At 46.9% G+C, this 22592-nt stretch overlaps 1 protein-coding gene across 2 annotated transcripts in view; it reads right to left on the bottom strand.

Annotated features, from left to right (window-relative positions):
- The window catches only part of Smoc1 (SPARC related modular calcium binding 1), a 157257-nt gene that overhangs the window by 27759 nt on the left and 106906 nt on the right, over positions 1–22592 (bottom strand). The window contains exons 4-7 of one of the 2 annotated variants that reach the window (XM_021179100.2): positions 19053–19152; positions 16930–16977; positions 4389–4478; positions 2390–2470 (exon numbers count right to left, since the gene is read on the bottom strand). In XM_021179100.2, the coding sequence (XP_021034759.1) occupies positions 2390–2470; positions 4389–4478; positions 16930–16977; positions 19053–19152 (319 nt within the window). The remainder of the gene's footprint in view (positions 1–2389; positions 2471–4388; positions 4479–16929; positions 16978–19052; positions 19153–22592) is intronic. The other variant, XM_021179101.1, reaches the window with a different exon arrangement.

Below are 22592 nucleotides of genomic sequence, written 5' to 3'. Positions count from 1 at the left end.
CGATTCCCATCCATGTCCCTCCCACTCCCGCCATATTCAGTTGTGTACACCAGGGCACAGAAAACTTCCTTTGCAAAAAATCATAAAGTGAGTATTTTAAGTTTTACAAGCCACACAAGCTTCATGACAGCTATCCAAGCTTAGTCTTGTGAATGCAAATGGCCATAAACACAGAAATAAACCAGTGTCACTGTGTCCTAATAAAATCTTATTTGCAAAAACAGTCAAGTGGTCTGGCCACTTGTTATCAGCTATACCCTCTTGTAGAACCGTGTCTTTTATACCTGATTCCATCAATAAGATTGACAGGTATCAGTCAGTACAGCCAGGTGATAATGACAGAGAATATTCTAGTCTGCTAAGCAAATACTAAAACATCAAAGACTAATAATTTTCTTTAATCTATTTCTTTTAAAGAACAGTTAGATCCTGCAACTATCCTGTCCTATATGCTAACCTTATAGAGTCAAGAGCTATGAAGAATAAAGGTGGCTGGATCACCACAACAACAAGATGGTGGTTGTGCTTGCCTAGAAACCATTCCTTAACATGACCCTATCCTCATACAATAGAAAGCTACATAAACCAATAGAGGTGGCAATCAGTGCTTGACGCCATCGCTTTATTACAGCTCAGAAAGACAGGTGCCACTAGCTTCCTCTAGCTTAGGCACAATAAACACTGTCATTGGTTAAAGTGTGGTGGCATGCATCTGCAATTTTAGCACTCGAGAAGTTGAGGTGAAAGGACTTTGAGTTTCTGGCTACACCAGGCTGTACGTCATGACCTTATCTCAAAAATCAAGGGCTGCAGATGTCGACCAGTGGTAGAACACCTGCAGAGCATGCACGGGGTCACAGCATGCATAGCACCCAGAACCAAAACGCCATCGTTTTACAGTTACCAACAATGTCAATAATAATAATCCATGACTACACATACCATTCCTCATTTAGCCAGGCATCAGTGGGGAAAAACACATTAACTTAGTGAACCTTTGGAGGGACAGACCCTGATCCCACTCTACAGTTAAGGTGACTTTTATCTGACTAGAGTCACTCAGCGTGTGTCAGAATCAGGACACGCCCCAGAGACTTTGCCAATGTCAAAGCCTGTGCTTTACAGAACGTTGTACCGTTCTGTTACACTCTAGCCCAAGAGAGTTCACACACCCTCCTTTAAGTCCCCATCCCACACTTCCATCTCATAGCCAGTAGTAAGTCAGTCACATGGAGAAATACTGACCAGCCCAAGCCTTACAGAAAGCCCACCATTGTGTTACAAATTCACCTCTGTCTCACTCGCTGGACTGCAGCCTCCGTACTACCACCTCTAATGCCGAGCTGGCACCCAAGTAAAACAGTGGTGCCAGTGATAGCACACTCATTCACTGATCAGTGATCACACGAAACTCTGCCTGTCCGTTTAATGGTGGGAATCCTTTGTTCATAGCCCTTGCCACCAATAAGGGAAATGTGGGGCTCCATTAAACTCAGCCTACAACATAAATTATGCTAAATGATATTTCTCATAATGGCATCTTAAGGGAAAGTACGAGTCTCCCTGCCAGCAACACAGTTCTGGTTTGCTATGGTCTTTCCTGCTGGTGAATATTGAGTCTTTATTGATGGCCAGTGAACTTGGTTGAGCTTGATCTTTGTTGGCGTCAAATACGGTTTCAGGTAAATCCTTCAAATGAGACTATTCAAAATGGATCACCTTTGTACCATCACAATTCCCAAAAGATCAGCTCAGAAGGGGCACAGCAACAAGCAGCTTTAAAAATCTCAAAACAGAAGAACTAAGTCTGTTGGGCTTGAAGTCCAGCTTCTATATGCCCAGTCTGCTTCTTTCAAATTCCGCTGCATGGCATTCAGATAAGGCAAGCCAGATATTAAAACATATTAACAAATGTTGTCATCCAAACAGATCAACTGCTCATAGAAGTTGATTCTAGCTATAGCAAAAGAAACAAAAAGGGGGCTAACTAATTCATCTGACCCCCTTATGTTATAGCTGTAGAAAATGAAGATAATACAAATTAAATGGCTCATGTAAAACTTGACAGAATGGCACAACCCCAACACTTGGAAGGTTAGAATGGAAAGGGCACTGGTTTGAGACTGGCTTGGGCTACATAATGAGACTCTGTCTCTGAAAAGGAATTGGAGAGAAAACAGAAGAGGAAGAAGTGGAGGGGTGAGGGTGGTGTGAGAGGAGGAGGAAGAGGAGGAGGAGGACGACGACGACGACGAAGGAAAGGCAGATGGGAGAGAACAAAAGGAAACAGAGAAGAAAACAAGTTCACATGATAAGAAGTCATAGAGCAGCTATGGACACCGGGGGACAGAGGGTTGAATTCATATACAATTCAAGGAAGGTTATTTACCTGAATTTCTTACGTTGGTGTTATTCAACTTGGAGTCTTTGATTACCAAGTGCTTAATCCATAAGGTGGGCGCTGTGATTTCTAGAAAAAACAAGAGAGAAAGAGAATGTGTGTAAATATGTGGGCAAAGAGTAGACAACATAGAGTACAACCCAGATTCGTAATAAGCTTTTTAGAAGCCTGGGCATTAAAGCTTCAGCTATCTTCCTCTTGGCATATCGACCCCATCCCAGTGCCAACACGCTCTCTCTTCCTTGCGACGGAAGTGCTTCTGCCCATCGGCTTTTAAGGGACAACCAGGGCATCCTGTGCTGGAACCCAGAGTGGTCAGAATCCAGAGGCACCAAGCCACTCCATCAAGGAATACAAATATTATCCCAGGAGGTGAGGAACATGGGCCAAGCCAAGTCTCTCTCAGCTGCTTCCCTGGGAGACGATTTAAAGGGGATAAATCAACAAAGGAATGCCAAACACACCACAGAGACTATTTTAGAGGAAACAGCTGAACCACAGCTGATTCAGCCTGCAGAGCCTCTGCTCCATGTGGGGAAGAAGGGACTGAGTTGTGCACAGATTGTGACCCCTTGTCACAGTCAGGTGGGGCACACACAAAGCATCTTCATCTAGGCCACCCCAGGGTAGCTGTAGGCTCTCAGCAGGCCAAGGTGTGGAAATCCTGTGGGGTCATCCGAATATACTATACAGCAACCAGATGACAGCACCAGGATGGTCTCCCCAAATGACATCATCTCTATCCTGTACCTAAACTAGGAGCCACACTTTCTAATGATGAAGGAGGGTGTTTGTGGATTATAGAGACTCCCCTTTCCATTCTCACTGAGCTGCTCCTAGTGCATTCCCTAGCCATGGGGCCATGGCTTTGTTTAATTTCTCTGTTCCTCTGTCCAATAATCCAGGTACACTCAGCAGAGAAATGGTAAAATCCTGCTATATGATGTATTCTGGACGCTGACCTTCATTATCAGGCTTTCTGGAAACCTTACTCTCTGTGTTCACAGGGATCTGGAGCACTCGGTAAAGTCCCCACTTTATATATAGAATAGAATAGAATCCCAAGTATATTCACCTTGAGCAGAGGCCGGGCTTCTTTGCCCCAGCTCCTCCAATCCACTCTCCTTCCTCCTGCGACTCCTAATTTTGATTTGGTCACCAGCTACTTACCTAGAATGTTTCTCCCAAATGTCCCAAATCAACTGCCCCAGATCCCAATGCTCTAGCCCAGCCAACCCCACTCACCAACCCCTTTCTCCTATTTCTCTAATGGTAGCACAAACCCACACCTTTCCCCTCCTTGCTCCTGGCCGGTCCTCACTGCCTGGAATACCCTGATTCCTTCCTTCTCCTCAAAAGCTCCAGCTCGTGACCCACATCTTTACTACTCTTCCCAGAACGGTGGCAACTCTTTCTTCTGTAAATGTCTATCACAGTGAAGACCAGGACCACAGGACTCAGTTCATGGAGCACTCTCATGGTTGCCATGAGAGCGCAGACATTCATATACCTCCTTCTCATCCCACAGAAACCCAGTACCACTCTAGGCACAGAGTGCAGTCCTAAGTGCTGAGTCACATGCTGAGGAAGCGTCCCCAGTCTCACTGCCTTTCCCACCATGACTCCCTGTTCTTGGCAGCTGGGAGGGTCTGTCTAAACCATGTTTTTGTTGGACATTGGCTACAGGCAGGAAGCCTGAGAAGAGCAGAGGGCCAGTCCAGAAGCAGAGAGTGTGTACCAATTACTTGGAAGCATCACGTTTTTTAAAGGTTAGGACAACCCAGTTTGCACTGGGAAAATTTGAAATTAAAAACTAAAATATTAATAATAATAATAATGGAACTTAAACATGCAAAGCTAATAATACCTTGCACAATTCTGAAATTTAAAAAAAATGAAGCTTACTCAAACATGTAAAGCTAATATCTTGCCCAATTCTGAACATGGGTGGAGGGAATAAGATTAGGAACTAATATGGCGGGCTTACCTTCTCCATCGAACACAGGTTGGGTCTCCATCGTGGGCGTGGGTTTAGAGCCATCATCTGAATTGAGGGTTAAAAAGAAACGAAAGGAGACTACCATTATTGAGGTAAATACTATCTACTCTCAGAACTATTGAATGGTTGGGGTTTGTACAAGGCCAAAGGAAAAGGAAGAAGAAGAAGAGAAAGAAGAAAAGGGAAGCAGAACCAGACAGAGAAGACAACAAAGCAAATCCAGGTGTGAGCGTATCCCAGGGACTCACAAGGAGCTAGGTCTCATGGCAATGAAGGCTCCTTTCTCATAAACCTGAGAATGCTCTAGGACTCTCCCAGCACATCCCCCCAACAGTAGACTAGGGTAGGAGGCCACTCCCACAGTGGCTCTGAAGGTTGGGTTGATGCTGGCAGCCCCGTGGCATGAAAGCTTGATGTCTTTTCTTCCCTCCTCGTCCTCCAGTACAAGGCAAGCAGTTTAGAAACTTTCCTAATGGCCCTGGTTAGCTTAGTCCCTTTCAGACTCCTAGTTCTCTTTCTATCCTTGCCTTAACTAGAGGAGATGAGAAGCATCTCTCTCTCCAGCCCGCTGGAGCATTTACAGTGCGGAAAAAGCAGCAGGAATTCCCAGCAGCAGGCTGATAAGCATGATGGGAAACAACCTGGGAAGTTGCTGAGATCACTGAGGCCTGGCTTTGATACTTGTCTCACAGCTGATGAGAGCAGGGTGCCCCAGGTAGCCAAGTCTCAGGGCTTATCACTCGGGACCCTTGGCAGCTCTTTCTGCAGAGCAAGAGCCTCCATGCATCAGGAGTTAGAACAGAGTTTGTTTATCTACCTGCCCGGACTCTGCTTTTATCAAGGCTCAGGATCCTCAGCTTAGAGGAGCATTTTCCAACCGTTTTCATTGTTGCGCATTTAAAGAGTATTTTTAGACAATTTTCTCCAGTCACCACCTAAGAAAATTTTAGTAGGTAGATGAAAATAAACATTCCTGTACTGTGTACACCCATTTGTACTATCTACGTGAAAAGAGTTCGTTTTTCTCAATCCCCAAGAAGCCATTCCACTACCACCACCCTTAGTAAAGGAGAAGGGAGTTATCTTTGTCCATCTTGAAAATAGTTTAGAGATTTTTCTTTGTTTTCTCCCCCAATGGGAGGAGAAAGGTCGAGGGCTATTGTCTCAGCCATTGATGATTATACACCACTGGGCTCCTCCCAAGTCCCCCCAGAGATCACTGGGAAGGGACCACTGTATTCCCTGAGCATTAACGACTTATAGAGAAGGAAGGCTAGCTCTCAAATCATCTGTGAGACACCAATCAGACCATTAGTAGTTACAGGTCCCCACCTTCCGGGGCTCTGGTACCTTCAGAGTTTCCCCCTGCATCTTATTAGAGAAGGGAGAGAAAACAGCTCTGATCTCTTGCTGGTGTCAACACTCAAGAGACACACATCCTCCCCAGATACTGAGTCCACCAGGCTGACAGTGCTGTGACACCTGACCCTGTGTCACTGCCATGTGCTAACACCAAGACCCAATTCTCACTGGGGCCAGAGCTATCCCGAAACTATCCGACAATCGTCCCAAGAAATGAGACAGTGGAAAAGATGCTTACTGCACACAGTGTGCTGAATATCTTATTTGCCCCAGGCTGGATTCCTAATGGGCATCTTTTGATGTCAAACCATGTGAGCTTGATTTGGAAGTCATTGAGGGAGAATAAACACCAAACACCCACACAATGTCATATTTTAAAACAGTAGCACTTTCCCGATTCTAATAACACCTCTTTCCACTGAACTCAACAAACCCCTGAAAGGAGTCTCCTGGTACCTAGTGCAATGTATATTTGGTCTGGTCACTTCTGCCAAATGCAGAAGTTAGTGTGAATGAATAGTCCAGCTGCAGTGTTCTCAGCCACATCCTCATGGGGTGGCTTCACACTAGGAACCTTGAGAGCTAACAAAGGAGAAGCAGGAGGTCAACAGGGAGAGTCCAAAGCCAACAGCTCAGGTAATATTTCATATTTGATGTAGACATTTAAATGTCTATATAAGGGCTACCTCTCTCTCTGGAGCGAGATAACTAAAAATAGTCTGCCTATTTCTCCTGGTGTCCAGATGAAAGCCCGGGCTGGCCACCTGGTCTGTCCATCAGCACCGAAGGTCTGTGGAGAGCACGGAGGTCTTTCTGGGGAAGATTTGCACTTCTGGCGGTTGGGAGTCCCATGGATTGCTCAGACACGGTTACGGAAGCCCACAGAGCATGAAGCTGAGGCAGGGGACTGAGTCTTCTTGCTGGGTAGGGTCACTGAGGGTGAAGAGATACAGCTGCTCTGTACAGGGAGGCTATAGATGGAAAGCTTTATGAAGTGAGAAAAGTCAAGGTACCCTGCTGCCAGGAGCCACCTGTGAAATCCAGCGCACCCCAAAGCCAGGAAGCCATGCCAAATCCAACGGGCCCTCTAACCAGCATCTCCGGGCACCTGGGCACCTGGCTCCGGACCCACCAAATAAGAACTTTTTTTTAAATGAACATAAGTCCAAGGCTTGGGTCCAAGGTCCACAGCAGTTCTGCTTCCTGGCAAACCTTGGAGAAGCACCAGGCCACACACTGCCTGGATTCTGCATGTACTGTTTGCTTCCTGATTCCTAGTGGGACCTCATACTAGCCCTTGTTTATATCCATACATTGCCTAAACTAAACTCTTCACTTTATTTCTCTGTGTAGCATTATCCTCTGCAAACAAGATGCCTGCATAGTAAGCTCCAGGACACGGGCACCCCATGGTGTGGGTAAGTCTAACATACTCTTAAAGAAGCCATTTTCACCAGGAGTCCTCACGTCTTATTCCAATTACTTACTTTGAAGACTGAATTTATGAAATTAAGTTGCTATCAACATTTTAAAATTGGATAAACCATATAATTCGATAAGATCACAACCCAAACTATTTTAATAAGTGTTTTACACACACACACACACACACACACACACACACACGACATAGAAGTAAAAACACACTAATCATAGTCAAGACCACTCATCATTAGGAAAGACAAATTTACACACGAAGGATGACCATGGTGCTACTTGCCTGTGATCCCAGCATTTGTAGGGCAAGGCAGAAGGAGTTCTACAAGTTCAAGACTAGCCTGTGCTACTTAGTGAGTTTCAAACCAGTCAGGGCTACACAACAAGTTCCTCTCCTAAACAAACAAACCAACTCCCCCTGAGAACTTGTCCATACATTTTAAAGAAAAATATATCCGAGTCTCATTTTACTTGTGTGTGTGTGTGTGTGTGTGTGTGTGTGTGTGTGTGTGTGTGATAATTTCTTGCCTGGGGCTTAGTCTGGGTGATTTACTTTTGGACTTCAAATACTAAGATTTTATTTCTCCTTAACACCCAAACACTCTTCCCGACTATGAGGAAAAGAACAGTGTAGGAAGGAAGGTTTCAAAGATTATAAATTTCTTATGCAAAGGAGAAAAAAAATACACATTTGAAAATAAAAAATAAATAAGGCAAATGAGAGAATTTCTCAAGCATGATGCTAAGATCAGCAATCACAATTCCATTATTGTAGTTTGCGATGCTTGGTTTCTGGCCGGTGGCTTTCCTTCACTAGCTGCACCATCGGCCAGGGAGTGGGAAGCCATCAGGCAGATGAAAGGCATGAGTCTCAGTGCAAGTCAGGCCTCAGAGGCAGTGAGCAGCTTTGGAAACTACCCAGGCCCTGATGTTTGGCTTTCCAAGGTTGCCCAGCCCCCAGCCATGCCTTGTCCTTGCAGGTGCAGCCCCTGCATGGGCTCTGGGAGCCTATAAAGACAGTGTGTGTGTGTGTGTGTGTGTGTGTGTGTGTGTGTGTGTGTGTGTCAGCACAGAGAAGGCCTGGTCCACGCACAGACAGCTGGAAGTCACTTCGACCCCATGACACTGTTCAAAGCCTCCTCTGTTTGGCTTTTTGATTTCTGATTGACATTCGCTGGCGAGGGGAGATAAATGCTGGGCGGAAGACAATGTTGATCCGCTCTGACTATTCTCAAGGAAAGACTTTTCAGAATAACAAACAAAACAAAACAAAACCCCCAAAACATTGGTGTGCTTAAGGGGCTGAATAGAGCCCAAGAGATCCAGGGAAGCAGGCTGGCCCTTTGAAGGGGCTGGCAAGTCCATTGAGGAGTTAATTGTCTGGGTGTACAATGAGTTTATTCTGACCACATACAAAGAGCTTTCTCTTCAGGTTCTTCAAAAGCAAGTGTGTCAAAGGGGCCAGAGGAGGAATCTGTATTAACAGCATCTCTTGGGGTTTTCTGAGGTGGAGTGTGAGCAATAAGAAAATAAATAAATAAATAAATAAATAAATAAATAAATAAATAAATAGCCCATGGTCCCCACCCCCAACCTGAGTTTGAGAAGATTCCTCAGCAAGCCCAAGCTCCCTGATTCCTGAATTCATCTCAAACCACATCACTACTGTAACCCTCCCTTATATTCCTTGATGACACCAGTGCCCGTCCATCTTTTCTAGGAATAAAGTGATGCCTGATAGAACTACAAAGTTCTTGCATTTGAAGGGACCAGATTTACGCGATTCAGGCTGGAGTATGGAAGTCCGGGTAACTTCTTTGACCATCCTGTTTGCAAACGTCTCTTAAGGAGCTACCCTGGGTCACTGCAGGAGGGTGGAATGCTTGCTAACCCCAGCATCTCCTGAGAGGCATGGCTCCTGGGGAAGGAGGTTCTTAAGTGGGCTGAAAGTTGTCCCTGTGCTGACCAGTGAAAATACCTGAAGCTCGCTCCTAAGCAAGAGGTCCACGCTGTTTCTACCCACCTGCACACTTCCTCTTTGTCAGAAGAACAAACAGAAAGCTGGGTTTTGCAAGCACCTTCCCCTTGTCCTCAAGTCATGCATTCTTCTGAATAAGAGGAACAACCCAGGGCTAGCTAGGAATGAAGATGAGGGGCAGACAAAAAGAAGAGAAGTTGAAGAGAAAAAGAGAAGGGAGAGAAAGAGGAGGAGGGAAAGGAAGATAGAGCAGGAGGCACCTGTAGCCCATAAATCAGTTGGAGACTGGATTCACACAGAACTCATCTGACTTCTTTAAAATGTTTCATTGTGAAGAGATGTGCTTAGGTTTACACAAATACAATGTCACATTCCACTTTGCATAGGGGACTTAACCACGGACAAGGGACAGCAACTGGTAGAGTGCTTGCCTTGAGTCACAAGCTTGAGACTGATCCCAAGCAAGGTATAAGCCAACTCTGTCTGTATACACCCATAATCCTAGAACTAGGGAGTGAGAGGCAGGAAGGTCAGAAGTTCAAAGCCAGCCTGGAATACGTAGGGGAGGTCTAGAATCTCCACACACCACCATGGATACTGACAAATGACTGTAATTATATATGCTCAAAAGGATAGAACAAAGTCAAAATCAAGAAGCTGATATGGGCACCATCTATCTTACCCAGACCCCAGCAATTTCACACACACACACACACACACACCTGTTTATGTGTGTACAACTCTGAATTATTATACCTATGTACAGATTCATGTCACATCATTGTCATACACAGCTATCCCATCTCCACAGAGGCTGCCATGGGTCTCCTCTTCATGGTTACACTTTCCCTCTCCTCTACCCTATCATCACCTGGCAACTCCTTGTTTGTTCTCTACCTTTATAATCTTGTCATTTCTAGGATATTGTATGATTGGGATTGTATAGCATCTAATTTTTTGGAATATGGTGTGTGTGTGTGTGTGTGTGTGTGTGTGTGTGTGTAGTTTGCACAATGCCCTTGAGACCTTCCCAAGTTCCAGCATATACTGCTGAGTATCATCTGCGGTACAGGCGTGACCCAGCTCATTGCAATTGCTGAAGGGCACTTGGGTTGTCCCTATTTTGACATTATAGATAAAGCTGCTATATATTACTTATGGGTGATTTGTGTGGCTGGCTTCATTTCCTTAAAAATAACGGTCTGGAATATAATTGGTAAATTCAAATTAACTTTATGCTTCGATTTTTTAACAGAAACTTGCAGTCAGGTATGGTGGCTCACCCCTCTAACGCCAGCACTTAGGAGACTAAAGCCATAGAGCCATGAGTTTAAGATCCAGCCAGAGTGACACAGGCTGTCAAAGGAATGAAAGAAGTGGGGGGAGGGGAGAGCTGGGGAGATGGGAGAGGAAGCAGAGGAGGAGGGGATTTCCCTCTTCCCATCATGGCTGGGCTATTTAAATCCTCACCAGTAGTGTATGAGGGATGCGGTTTCTCTGCCACCTCACCAACATTTAGTATGGAGACTATTTTTAACCCTTCTAATCGAGACAGCTCACCATGGTCTTCATTTGCATTCCCTATGACGTCAAATATCTTCCATGAGCTCTTTGCTCTCTGTAGATCGGTTTTGGTGAAGTGTCTATGTATGTAGCCTGCCCACTTGTTAATTTAAACTTTTTCTAACTGTTGAGTCTATGGAGCTAAGTGTATGTTCTAGACACAAGTCCTGTATCCGGCAGATGTTTCGTAAATATTCCCTCATGTCTTGAGTGGTAAAAATGTTCTCACGGACTCTTTTAAAAGTTGTAATGGCTTTGCATTCTACGGTGTGGACTATGATGCGGCACGGGTTATTTTTCATAAAGCATGACATTGAGGTTGAGGATTTAAGAATTTTCTGTCATTTTTGTTTGTTTAGTATTTGTTTTAATTCGGCATAAGTGAGTGTGTCTGCATCCCACAGGAGTCCACAGAAGTCAGAAGACAGTGTTTGATCTGCTGGAATTGGAATTGGAGCTGTGGGTGTTAGGAGGGGCCTGGTGTGAATGCTGGAACCTGGACTCAGGTCCTCAGGAAGAGCAGCGGGCACATGTAACTGCTGGACCATTCTCCAGCTCCTGTTGTTCTACTGTGTTTGATCTGTGCATGCCAGTTGCTACAGAACCCTTGGCTGGGGAACGGCAGCTGTCCTTCCTATACTGAATTGCATTTGTCTTGCTATCAGACTTCTATTCTGGTGTGAGTGTTTCTGCTTTCTCTCTTCTCCATTGACTTAGGTTTTTCTGTCCTTCCTCCAACACCTCACTGTCTTAACTGTCATAGCTTTGTGTCTTAAAAAAAAGATAAAAATCACCCCAGCCACTATTCCCCTTTTAAGACGTGTTTTTGCTAGTCTGATGTGTTGCCTTTGCACATAAATCTGACAATAAATGGTCCGAAATCTCATTATCTATCTTCCTGCAGGTACAGAATCAGGGCAGAGAGACCTGGGAATGACAAGCCATCCACCTTCATGCAGGTGCCGCGTGGCCCTCAGAGCTAAGGAATAGAAATGGCCCTGAGACACATCCAGGGATATCACCCCATTCCGAGCTGTCTCTAAGGTGGTGTTCTCCACTTTGAACTTAACTCAGGAACAATGAGTATGCAAGCGTATTCCCATTGGCCTGTAAGCCCTGAGTTCTCTCATCTGGACTTCACAGGCTCTGGGGCCGATCACCCAAAGGGTGTGAGAACTTGCCAAAAGTCCACACTCATTCCAGGTAGCCCCTCTCAGAGTCTTTCCTCGGAGGCTCTAACTAGAGCAGCTACCAACCAGGACTGTTTGGAGAGGCCACCCACCTCCTCTTCCAGGCAGAAGGGTTCTAAGACTCTAGAAACTGTTGGTCCCTGAAAGGCTCACACCCACTTGAAGATTACATCCATCACAAAAGGCTGAGGACTTAATAGTCCTGATGGGAACCCACAAAACAAGGCTGGGGTTCTCACCATTTTCACTCAAGACTACAGCCTCACTAGCTATGACAAACAGGAGCCTTGAGAGCTCCAAATAAGCATGTACCCAACAAAAGAAGCAGGCACGGAACACCAAGAGTTACTAATATCACCAGGGACTCAAATACGCAGACCAGGGCAAAAGCATAGACTCAAGGGTGATGCTTCATGTGTAGGCTACCCCTGGACAGCCAACCTGGTACATCTCAACCAGGCTTAGGGCACTAGAGCACATCTCCTTCAGGTCTGCTCATTACCCCTGCCCTCAACTGTTAGTCCAAGTCTGGAGGCTGCAGAGTGCATCTCTTTTATATGGAATACCTGCTGCCCATCACCCCTGCCCTAAGCCGCCCATCAGTACATTCTGACCCACGTCCTGAGGGGCACAGGTCCCAGGTTGGCATCCTTGTGCAGACCAGACTCCACAAGATCCTCTAAAAATAGAGACACAGACAGGGACCTTGGGGAAATAATTGTGACTCACTCCTTACTCAAGGCACACTCTGTGGAGCAGCCAGTGAGGGATTAAAAAGAACTCTCTACCCATTAAAGGTGAGTTGGACTCGGAAGCTCTGACCTATTCTGAGACTGGCTTGACAAATACAGAAATTTCAGAAGGAAACCTTATGGAAACTATATTCACGATTCTGTTTCTTTCTCACTTGTTTTAAACAACAAACTCTCAGACCCCTTTTAGGAAAATGAGAAATTTTCAGAAAACTTCCTCTGACAACCCTTGCCTTTCACTGGCTGTCTGTCTGTCCCAGCATCAGCCCAGCTGCAGGACTCTGTGACTCTGAGCCATCAAGAGGGACACTTAAAAACCCCCGCTCTGCACATGCTCTCTGGATCCCTCCATCCACACTGTTCTTTATCACTCTCTAGACTCCTCAGGTAAGTTGAGAATTGTCATCCTGGTACCTCATGGGGGCAGGGGTAGGGGTGGGGGCTGCACGGCAAGGCAGTGCTCCACCCCCCTACCCCCACCCCTCTGTCGCCCTGTGAGCTCACCTAGAGTTCTTTACATCCTAGCCCAAAAAGAAACAGGTAAGGAAAGCTCACTGCCCACCTCGACACAGGCTGCCCCAGACCAGTCAGTAGTCTGGAAACTCAGCCTGCTTCCCAGCCACTGCCCTTTGGACTACATCAGTGAAAACCCCAAATCAGTCCTTCTCTCAGCTCCTGTGGCCTCCAGCTGTTTTAGCAGTAGAGCCTCAGAGCTAGAGGGACTGCCGGGGTACTCTTCCTTTCTTCAGATCCGCCTCCGTGGCATCAATAAAACACATGTGGGTGCAGGTGTGCACCACCCGCCATGTACACACCCCACCCCCATCTGTCTTCAAGGACCAGGACCAGAGGAGGAGAGGAGGGGGCAGCAGGATGGGATTGCCCCAGATCAATGGATATTTGAAACTCAAACACATGGCCCAGGCCTTACACTGCGCGTGTTAATTACCACACATGTGCCCATAAAGGAGTCCGTTAAACACAAGGGGCACAAAGAACAGAGCGAAGAGAGGACATTCCTGGGGATTAAGTAAATAGTCTGAAGTTGTGACCCTCCTCCCCTCCTGCAGCAGGAGCATCTGGGGAAGATAACAGTGCCCCCCTCCGCCCCCACTTCTTCCCTTGGGCCCCACACCTGTGAACCTAGCCCCCCCCCCAGCCTAGCCAAGCAGCGGTGACCTGCTGTTGCCTGGCTGCCCTCCCTCATGCTATCTCTCTGGCTGTCTACCCCCAGCTCCCTGAACTCGGCCTTTCTCCTCCTCTCCTTCCAAGGCCTAATTCCTGGCCTGCGACCAGACTCTGAGCGGTCGCACAATGCATCTTTTCATTCCCTCTAGGCAGAGAGAATTGATCCTTCCCAGCCCCATCAGTGGGGCATGCTCAAGAAGGCAAGAGAGTTTGGGGAAGAGAGAAAGTAGGTCCCATCCCTGCCTTGCACCCACATCCCTTACACCCACAGACCTAAGGCTCTACCTTCCCTGCAGTCATACCCCTTGCACTCCCAGGAGCCAGACCCACACCATTGCTCTGCCAGCCCCGACTCTTGAGAGATGCCTTGTGGGAGAAGCCACCATGTGGGCATGAGCTCAGACAAGGGCCCTTTGTGCTGTCCCACCTGCTGCCCTGCGGAGCACATTCCATTCTTCAGTTCAGCTGAAAGAGGAACCTCTGCAGGTCGACACAGGATATTACGAATGCCCTCTCACACCCTGTCCCCATTCAAACCCCAGCTTCCTAGGCAGGTGTGGCTTCAAGTGGCCCTTCCTACAGGTGGTCCAAACTTGCTTTCTCTATATGCTTATGGCAAAGAAATGATCCTGTACCTAAACTGATCCTCTAAGTGGAGGGAAAAGGAGACCCCTGTGCAGAGTTCAGATCCCAGGGTAGAGTGAGATCTAGCACACACCGTCACCCACCGCTTGGCCTGACCTTCCTCTCCACTGGACCCCACAGGAAGAAGTAAGCCAGACATCAGGACAAGGGAGCAAAGACCTGGGAGCTGACAGTAGTGTCACCAACCTGTGGGTCGGGACCCCTTTGGAGGGTCGCATCTCAGATAGCCTGCATATCCGATATTTACACTACAATTCATAACAGCAGCAAAATTACAGATATGAAGTAGCAACAAAATAATTTTATGTTTGAGGGACACCACTGTTAGCATCAAAAGTGTTTTACAGTTAGCCTCCGAATTCAACAATGACATCATTCCTAGGCGACAAGGACCCTCCTTCGTCTGTTGCCAGGGCGGCATTCACTGTGTATGTCTCACCTGCATTACCTGTGCGCGGTGGTGTGCATCATTACCTGGCAACTACATCATGGCCCAGATAAAAGACAGAGACCTGCCCCATCTCTCTCTTTTCTCTTCCTCACTTCTTTCCCCCTTCAACAAAGAACCTCTTTCGTGGGAACTGCGCTGGCTCGGCGTGAAACAAGCCACCTTTCAACAAACAACCACAACACAAGGGACTGTATTAAAGGGTCACAGCATTAGGAAGTCTGAGAACCACTGATCGAGAGGAAGCTTCATTATTAGCATCACCCTAGCAGAGTCAGGATCCTGAGCCCTCCTCCAGGTCCGCTGGCTGATCCTGGTCTAAGAGGGACAAAGGGTGTTCCCTGCTATCTCCTGTAAATGCCATTGGCATCTGAAGCGTTGATATGCAGCATTAAGCAGAATGAAAGCAGGCCCTATTCCCAAACCTCCAGGCGCGTTGCCAGGGACAGCACTGGTGAAGTCAGATGTCACAGAGACATCCCCGCTCCCATCCCTGCTCTCCCATCCTGGCATTCCTGGTCGCATCCCCAGCTCTGGAGAGGGACTTGAAAAGGCATCTCCTCCCTTCTTCTCACCTTCCTTCTTCAGAAAGAGAAGCCCCTGTAGGCACACTGTTTTCAGCCCACGCTCAGACCACCTGCTTCTTGAGGAACCATGTCTCAGAAATAGCTTCTCTGAGCCTTAACTCCGGCCCTCAATGCAGCGGCAGAAGCCAATGGCTGCCCTGGTCTCCATGTTGCTGTGTGTGTAGCACTGGGTGACCTCTGTGCTGCTCACAGTACTCCCCTCCCACACATACACACACCAGGGACTCTTATGAGCACTCACTTTCCAAAGCCTAGGTGAGGTGAGAAGCCTCAAAGTCAGCCTGAGAGGACAGAAGCTCGGCAGCGCCCACGTGTGTGATGAGATGGGTAGGTGGCTGCTTTCCAGGCCGCTGTGTCTGCTGCCCCAGGAGCTGGCAGTTGTGAGCCCTAGTTGTAAGCCTCAAATTGACCTCCAAACCAGAAGGAGCGAGTAGGATACTGCAGGGACCAACTCACATTCAGAGTCTACTACAGCATTCAGACAAATACCAGCTATATAACATGAGAGAACCAGACTGAAACAAAAATGTGGTCCCTTTGTTAAAAGGAGCAGGCAGAAGATACTGTCATTATAAGTTCAAAATGGGAAACTTTACTCTCCTGAAGTATGTATGTATGTATGTATGTATGTATGTATGTATGTATGTATGCATGCATCTATCTTCCTACCTCTTGAATTGTAATGGTAGTATGTAATTTGCTGGTTAATGTTGCTCTGGGTTTAGACCAAAAATAAAAACAACAACAAAAACAACAACAACAGGAAAACAGCCAAATCAAAAGCATCATACAAACTGTGTAATACTTCAAGAACAAAATGGCCTGGCAGCAGACACTCATTAGACCTGTATCTTGCCTCTGTTCACGTCACCATCCTCTTGGCCTCAAGGCAACATGGTTGGAAATGTCAAGATGACTGCACTGGCTGCATACCCATGACATCATCCTGGCCTTCAGGAAGAGATTCTGGATACATCATGGAAAAGGTCGGGGCAGGAGGACACAGAGGAGCTTACAAACTGGAGAGCCAAGGTAGACGTGAGTGTTCTGCCTTCGTCGTCTTCTTCGGTTGGTAGTTGACCAACTGAACTTCCCAGAGAGCAGAGATCCATAGGGCTCACATAAGGGTGGTCTCTACCCAACTCTGTGTCCCACACGGTCTCTGTCCTTCCTCAGAAACAATGACAGCTCTAAGATAGTCACTAAGATAGTCGTCACTATCTAAGTCATCCTTACCTCTGGTGCTTCAGAGAAGAAACTGGAAATGGGAGGCATGTTTAGCTACCCCCCGCCCCCAGACTCCATCCCTCTCGCCTAAGAACCCTGCTTACTCTGGCTTTCGGAGCAAACATTTAGACAAAGCATAAAACTCCACTCACCTTTTCTTCCTGAATTACCCTGGCTCAAGGGCTTGTCGGTAACTGGACCTTGGGCAAGAGAGGAAACAGAAGCACAAGACTCAGATGACACTGTGGTTGGCATCCATCAAACACTTGGCAAAGCCCGATGTTATGAGCAAATGGTCATGTATATATGTATTGTATACACACCGGGGATACTATATACAAAGTTAGTGTGCATATGCATGTCAAGTAGGGTTTGTTTAACATCAATGTCACTGATAACCTAGACTGTTTTGAGTTGAACTATGACTGCCAGGTTCCCTGGAACCAATCTTGACCCAGATTTTACAAAACTCCACATCCATGTAGTGCAAACATCTCGATACTTGTCCCGCACTTACACACCCCTGCACGTACTCTCATCTCACCAGCTCTGTGCTCTGACCCACATCCAATCACTAGGGCCAACTGAAAAGAAACCCCTCTTACTGAAAATGCAATGATTGACATCCCTTGCTGGTCAGGGCAGGAAATCGGTGATTTTCCATCTGCATTAAGTAGAAAATTGTTGGCCCAATTGTACCAAATGGGCCAAACAGTCTGAGGCATGGAAACAATTTTCTAGACACAGCCTGTTCTTCAAGGAGGGGGCAGCCTGTGTTCTGGCCAAACATTTGCCCCATTTCTTCTGGGATGCCACACGTCCCCATCATCCAGGCCTGGTTCTGTGGCACCTGCCCTCTCCTCGAAGGCCAATCCCACACGTGCAGGGAAAGCCCACTCGGTAGACACCTCTCTGGAGATCCAGCCCATGAGAGAAAGCTGAGAATTCTGATTTTCCTAACCCATATCACACTCCTTCTCCATACACAAGTTGTGTGAGGAGTCTGTTATCTTATCCTGCAGGAGGCGTGTGTCTAATGCATGTGTTTGCTTTAGATGGAGTGTTCCAGGTCACTTGCAAGGAGGCCCAAGTCCTGCCCCCTCCTCACACTAACCCAATTAAGGCTTCCAGTTTCTGTGTAAACCACAAATAAAGTAAACTTCCCTTTTGGCCTGTAAATTTTGATCCTAGCATGAATTCTTACGGACATTAGTACCCTTTCCACTTACTTTCCTTTTGAAACCAAAGGGCTAGGGGTTTGTTTTTGTTTTTGTTTGTTTTGTTTTGTTTAAGAGAAAAAAATTTTGATTTTAAAAACGCAAAACCCAGGGAAAAGTTAACATGGACTTTTGGAGCTAGGTTTCAGTGTAACATTTTGTACTTTGCTTACACTTGACATTGGTAATAAGCAAAAATCCAATCCATATATACAGTGGACACATGAGACTGGCTGTTTAGGAGGCAACCTTAAGGGAGTTACTAATGAGGGTGAAGTGTGGGGCTCTGTGAATCCATGACAAACAATCCCACAAGACTGACCTAACAACAAACACTGTAAGCCTATAAAGTTGGGAGTACAAGAAGTAAGCTTTGCTATGGGTAATCAACCTAATAGGTTGTTATCAAACTTGTCCAATTATCAGAAGAGCTTCATAAAAATAAGGGGCTTGGGGCTCAATCCAGATCTAGAACCTACTCATCAGAATATTCAAGGAGAAACTTAAAGACTTGGAGTATTTTTAATCTCCCAGGCATTACAGATGAGCAGACAGGCATAAGGTTTACTGTTAGAAAAGATTTTCATTGTCATTTATTACAATATTCAAAGATGGCAAAGATGTGGCAGAAAAGCTAGTACCCTCCTTCCCTGTGTCCATGGCAGACATCACTAATCAATCACTGAAGTCTTTAGTGTTATACTCTCACATGGCTTCAACATCGATACCAATAATGCATTTCAAGATCCGTTACAGGCAGCAAATGACAGCAAACTCCTAGATGTGTGGCATCTCTGCTCTAAGGAGCTGTAGCCAATGCTTAAGATCACAGCACCAGAAACATAAAGTCAAACTAAAACATGCACACGTAGACACAAATGGACACTCTTCATCTAGCCGACTACAGACCAAGCGTAGAGTGGAACCCTTCTGACATGAAAATGAGCTCGTTTACCACAGCAAGCCTTTAAAGGCTTGCCTGTAAGATGCAGATGCAGAGTCCAACCAACAAGCCTCTCTCCAACCCTTTTCCTTCCTCCCGCACCTTCCTACAGTACCTGAGCATACAGGAGTTTTATTCTGCACGGAAGAACCACTGATGGGCTTGCCATCTGGGGTGACACACCAGCAATACCCTGTGTACGTATGACACTGCACCTGTTCAGAGAAGTGGAAAAGGAAGAGAATCGTAAGTCTTTGGTCACAGTCAATCATACATCAGAAAATCTCCTCCCTCTCTCACATCTGTTCCAGGATGTCTCTCACAGGTAGAACAGTCCGGTGGAGCCAGCATCAATACCATCTTGGCTTCATGACCCCTGTGTCATGACGCTTCTTATGATTCCAAAGGCTTAACATCTGCTATCCTATGGGGAGATGTTCACTGCGATTACCCTGTGATGCATCGTCCATTATCAGAACTGGCATATGCTCCCATCCAACTGTAAAGTAGTCTAATGGGGAACTCAATTGGCAAGTATCTGTGGGAACGTCTGGGCCCTTCTTGAACAAGTACAGACAAGTGCTACATTTTTCTCATAAGCAACATAAGCCTGTCTAGTGAGAGCCCAGCTCTCCTTAAGTCAAGGACAGCACACCCTTGTGCATGCAGGATCCTCCACTAGAAACCCAGCTGTACCACTGATCATCAAGCCTACCAAGTCAGACCTAGCCGTTTGGGAATGGCTAATTAACGTGAGGCTTTCTTTTACTCTTCCAGAGGAGCTCCTCTTTCTCCTCCAATAGCCATTAAGCTACCCACCTTGTTTCATCCCACCTTCCTTGCCCCCATCTGTTTTCTCTGCAGAATTAGTAAACACATGCCCTTGTGTCATACCCCCACAGTGAGTCACTTCTGGACTCAAGATAAAATTTAAACTAATTTCCATGATATTTAAGGTCCCCAACAACCTGTCCCTGCCCACCTTTCCGGTGTCATTTTTACACCCCAGGCTCCACATGCACGCTTCACTTTGGCCACAACGAACCCTTTCATGTTACCAAATACAGCCTCATTTCCCATGAGCGGACTTTGTTGGCTCCAACCGTCCCATTTGTCCACAGCGCTCATCAGACCACCTATCCCAACCTAGACCTTCTGCTTCCTTTCATGATGCACTTCCCCTCGAAGCCAGTCTCGGCTTCTTCCAACCCTTCTCCAGACTCAGAAGCCTTCCCAAGGCAAGCCAGTGAGCTCGGGCTCTTCCGCGGCCAGGTCCATCTTGCCACTCCAGATTATAACTTCAAGGACTGCAAACTAATTGTTTCAGGGAACCCAGAATCTAGTGTGATGCTGAAATCCATTGCAGGTGACTGATGGGTTGAATAGAGGCACGAGTTCTCACATTTCCTCCATTCCTGCTCTCCCATCAACTCTGAAGTGCAACATCAATTTAAAGAGCCATACCACATTAAGTGTGCATCTCGATGACAAGGCTTGTGTGCCAACTGCAAAGATAGTAAATCGTGGGGGGAAAAAATGTGCCTCTTGGGATCAAGGGCATATTGGAATTGAGGCCAGACAGTAATTGCATACAAATTGAGCAGAGAGGTGCAGAAAGAGACAGTGCAAATAGTCTTCTGACAGTGTGGGTAGGAGCCAGCAGTTACTGCTAAGGCAAAAGAGACCATGCAAAGTATTGTACTCTTGTGTGGATATCAGACACTCTGGCTTACCCCAAGGCAAGTTGTTTCACCATGAGCCTGTACACAGACATCAAGGTAGAATAAAATAGTCTCTTGTTTTTCCCAGTAGCATGGCTGCTGTCAAACGGAACACTCAGTGCTGTCATCTCTTTAGGGACACTGCCTAGGGCACAGACCCCAGAGACACACCCTACTCCTTCACCTTATAGCCATGACACCCCAGATGCTCACCCACCAGCAGCAGCCCAGATTTAGTAGCACTACTTCCTAATGAGGCTAGTAGCGGAATGGCAAGGCATCAAGACAGGCCAGAGTTTGCATGCTAGTCTAGCCAGTTAGGCACCTTACTTCGTTCTTTGAGCCTCTTCTTTATAACAGCATGAGTAATAACTGTCTGAGCTGGAAGGCCCTGGTAAGGCAGACCCACATCTGGCGTGTGGTGAGGACTAGGATGGAGCGGCTGTAGCAGTGATTGTTCTCAGTCATATCAACACCTGCCAGGTGTCTTCCCACAAGCCAGACCTCCTCTAGTAACCTCCACAGGTGTGTATGGAAAGGGCCTCTGGAAATTTGGCTTCCCCTGCAAATCACACAAGCCCTGCAGGGGACGCTTCCCAGGGCTCATTCCCATCCAGGAGCAGCATTTTAATGGGACTAATGAGACCTGGCTGGCAGCTTTCTCCACTTTGGCCAGTGGTCACCTCTGGGGAACCGTCCCAGGGGCTGAGGTGCCAAGCTGACTCAGTCCTGGGCCCTGGAAGTCCGCTGCTGAGGCTGTCACATAAGGACTGAGCACCAGACAATAACCAAGACTATGCCTCAGGCCAGATGCTGCCTGTTGCAACAGGGACATTATGGCCAAGCAGGCTGCAGAGAACTGAGCTGCTCAAACGCCCTTTCCTTAGGGTATGCTGAAGAGTTCTGCCTAAGGTTACTAGGGCAGAATGGGACACAAGAGTAAAAGGCAAAGCCCAGAGCTTTGTTTCAGGAATACAATCTGACCTCAGGGCCCAGGGGTCCAAGGCCACATTCTCACTCAGTGTGCCCACTGTCTCCCTGTGGGTGCAGGGCACAGCCACCCAGCCCCTAGCCAGGCCCAGAGAACCAGACACAGCTTCTTTCTCCCCAAGGCTCTCATCTTGCTTCCAACCACAGTACAAGGAAAAGACACTCAACAAAACCTTCAGGCTGGCAGCTCCTACCAAATTTCATAAAACTCAAATGGTAAGAGGAATTGTTGCCCCATCTTCGAGGCCTTGGGCATAACTGATGCAGCTATGTTTAAAGAAGGGGTAGGAGGGAGGAAAAGAGGGCACAGGGACCCCAGCAGGGTCTCAGATTGGGGAAGACCTCTGCAGAAGGAACCCTAAGAAGACCACCCGTGACTCAAACTGAGAGATTGTAAGATGCCTTGGAATGTTTTTCACAATGTTTACAGAAAAGAAGCTACACAGAGGTAGGCTGCAGCTGTTCCATTGGTCTGTTCTCAGATATGTGCATTCATTTTTAAAAATTTTTTATTAGATATTCTCATTTACATTTAAAATGCTATCCCTTTCCTGGTTTCCTCTCCGAAAGTCCCCTATACCCTCCCCCAGCCCGGCTCCCCAAGGCTATGCCAGTGCCTGGCAAATACAGAAGTGGATGCTCACAGTCATCTATTGGATGGAACACAGGGCCCCCAGTGAAGGAGCTAGAGAAATTACCCAAGGAGCTGAAGAGGTCTGCAACCCTATAGGAGGAACAACAATAGGGCTTGTGTCTCTAGTTGCATATGTAGCAGAGGATGGCCTAGTTGGCCATCATTGGGAGGAGAGGCCCTTGGTCTTGCGAAGATTATATGCCCTGGTACAGGGGAATACCAGGGCCAGGACAAATTCATTTTAAAGGGGTGTGGGGGGAGATGACACGAATACCTATCTTGGTTGTTGGGAGTGGAATAGAGCACTGAC

Source organism: Mus caroli, chromosome 12 (assembly GCF_900094665.2).
Source record: "Mus caroli chromosome 12, CAROLI_EIJ_v1.1, whole genome shotgun sequence".
Classification (NCBI taxonomy): Eukaryota; Metazoa; Chordata; class Mammalia; order Rodentia; family Muridae; genus Mus; species Mus caroli.
Note: the sequence above shows the minus strand (reverse complement) of the source record. Positions and strands in the feature narration are given on the sequence as shown.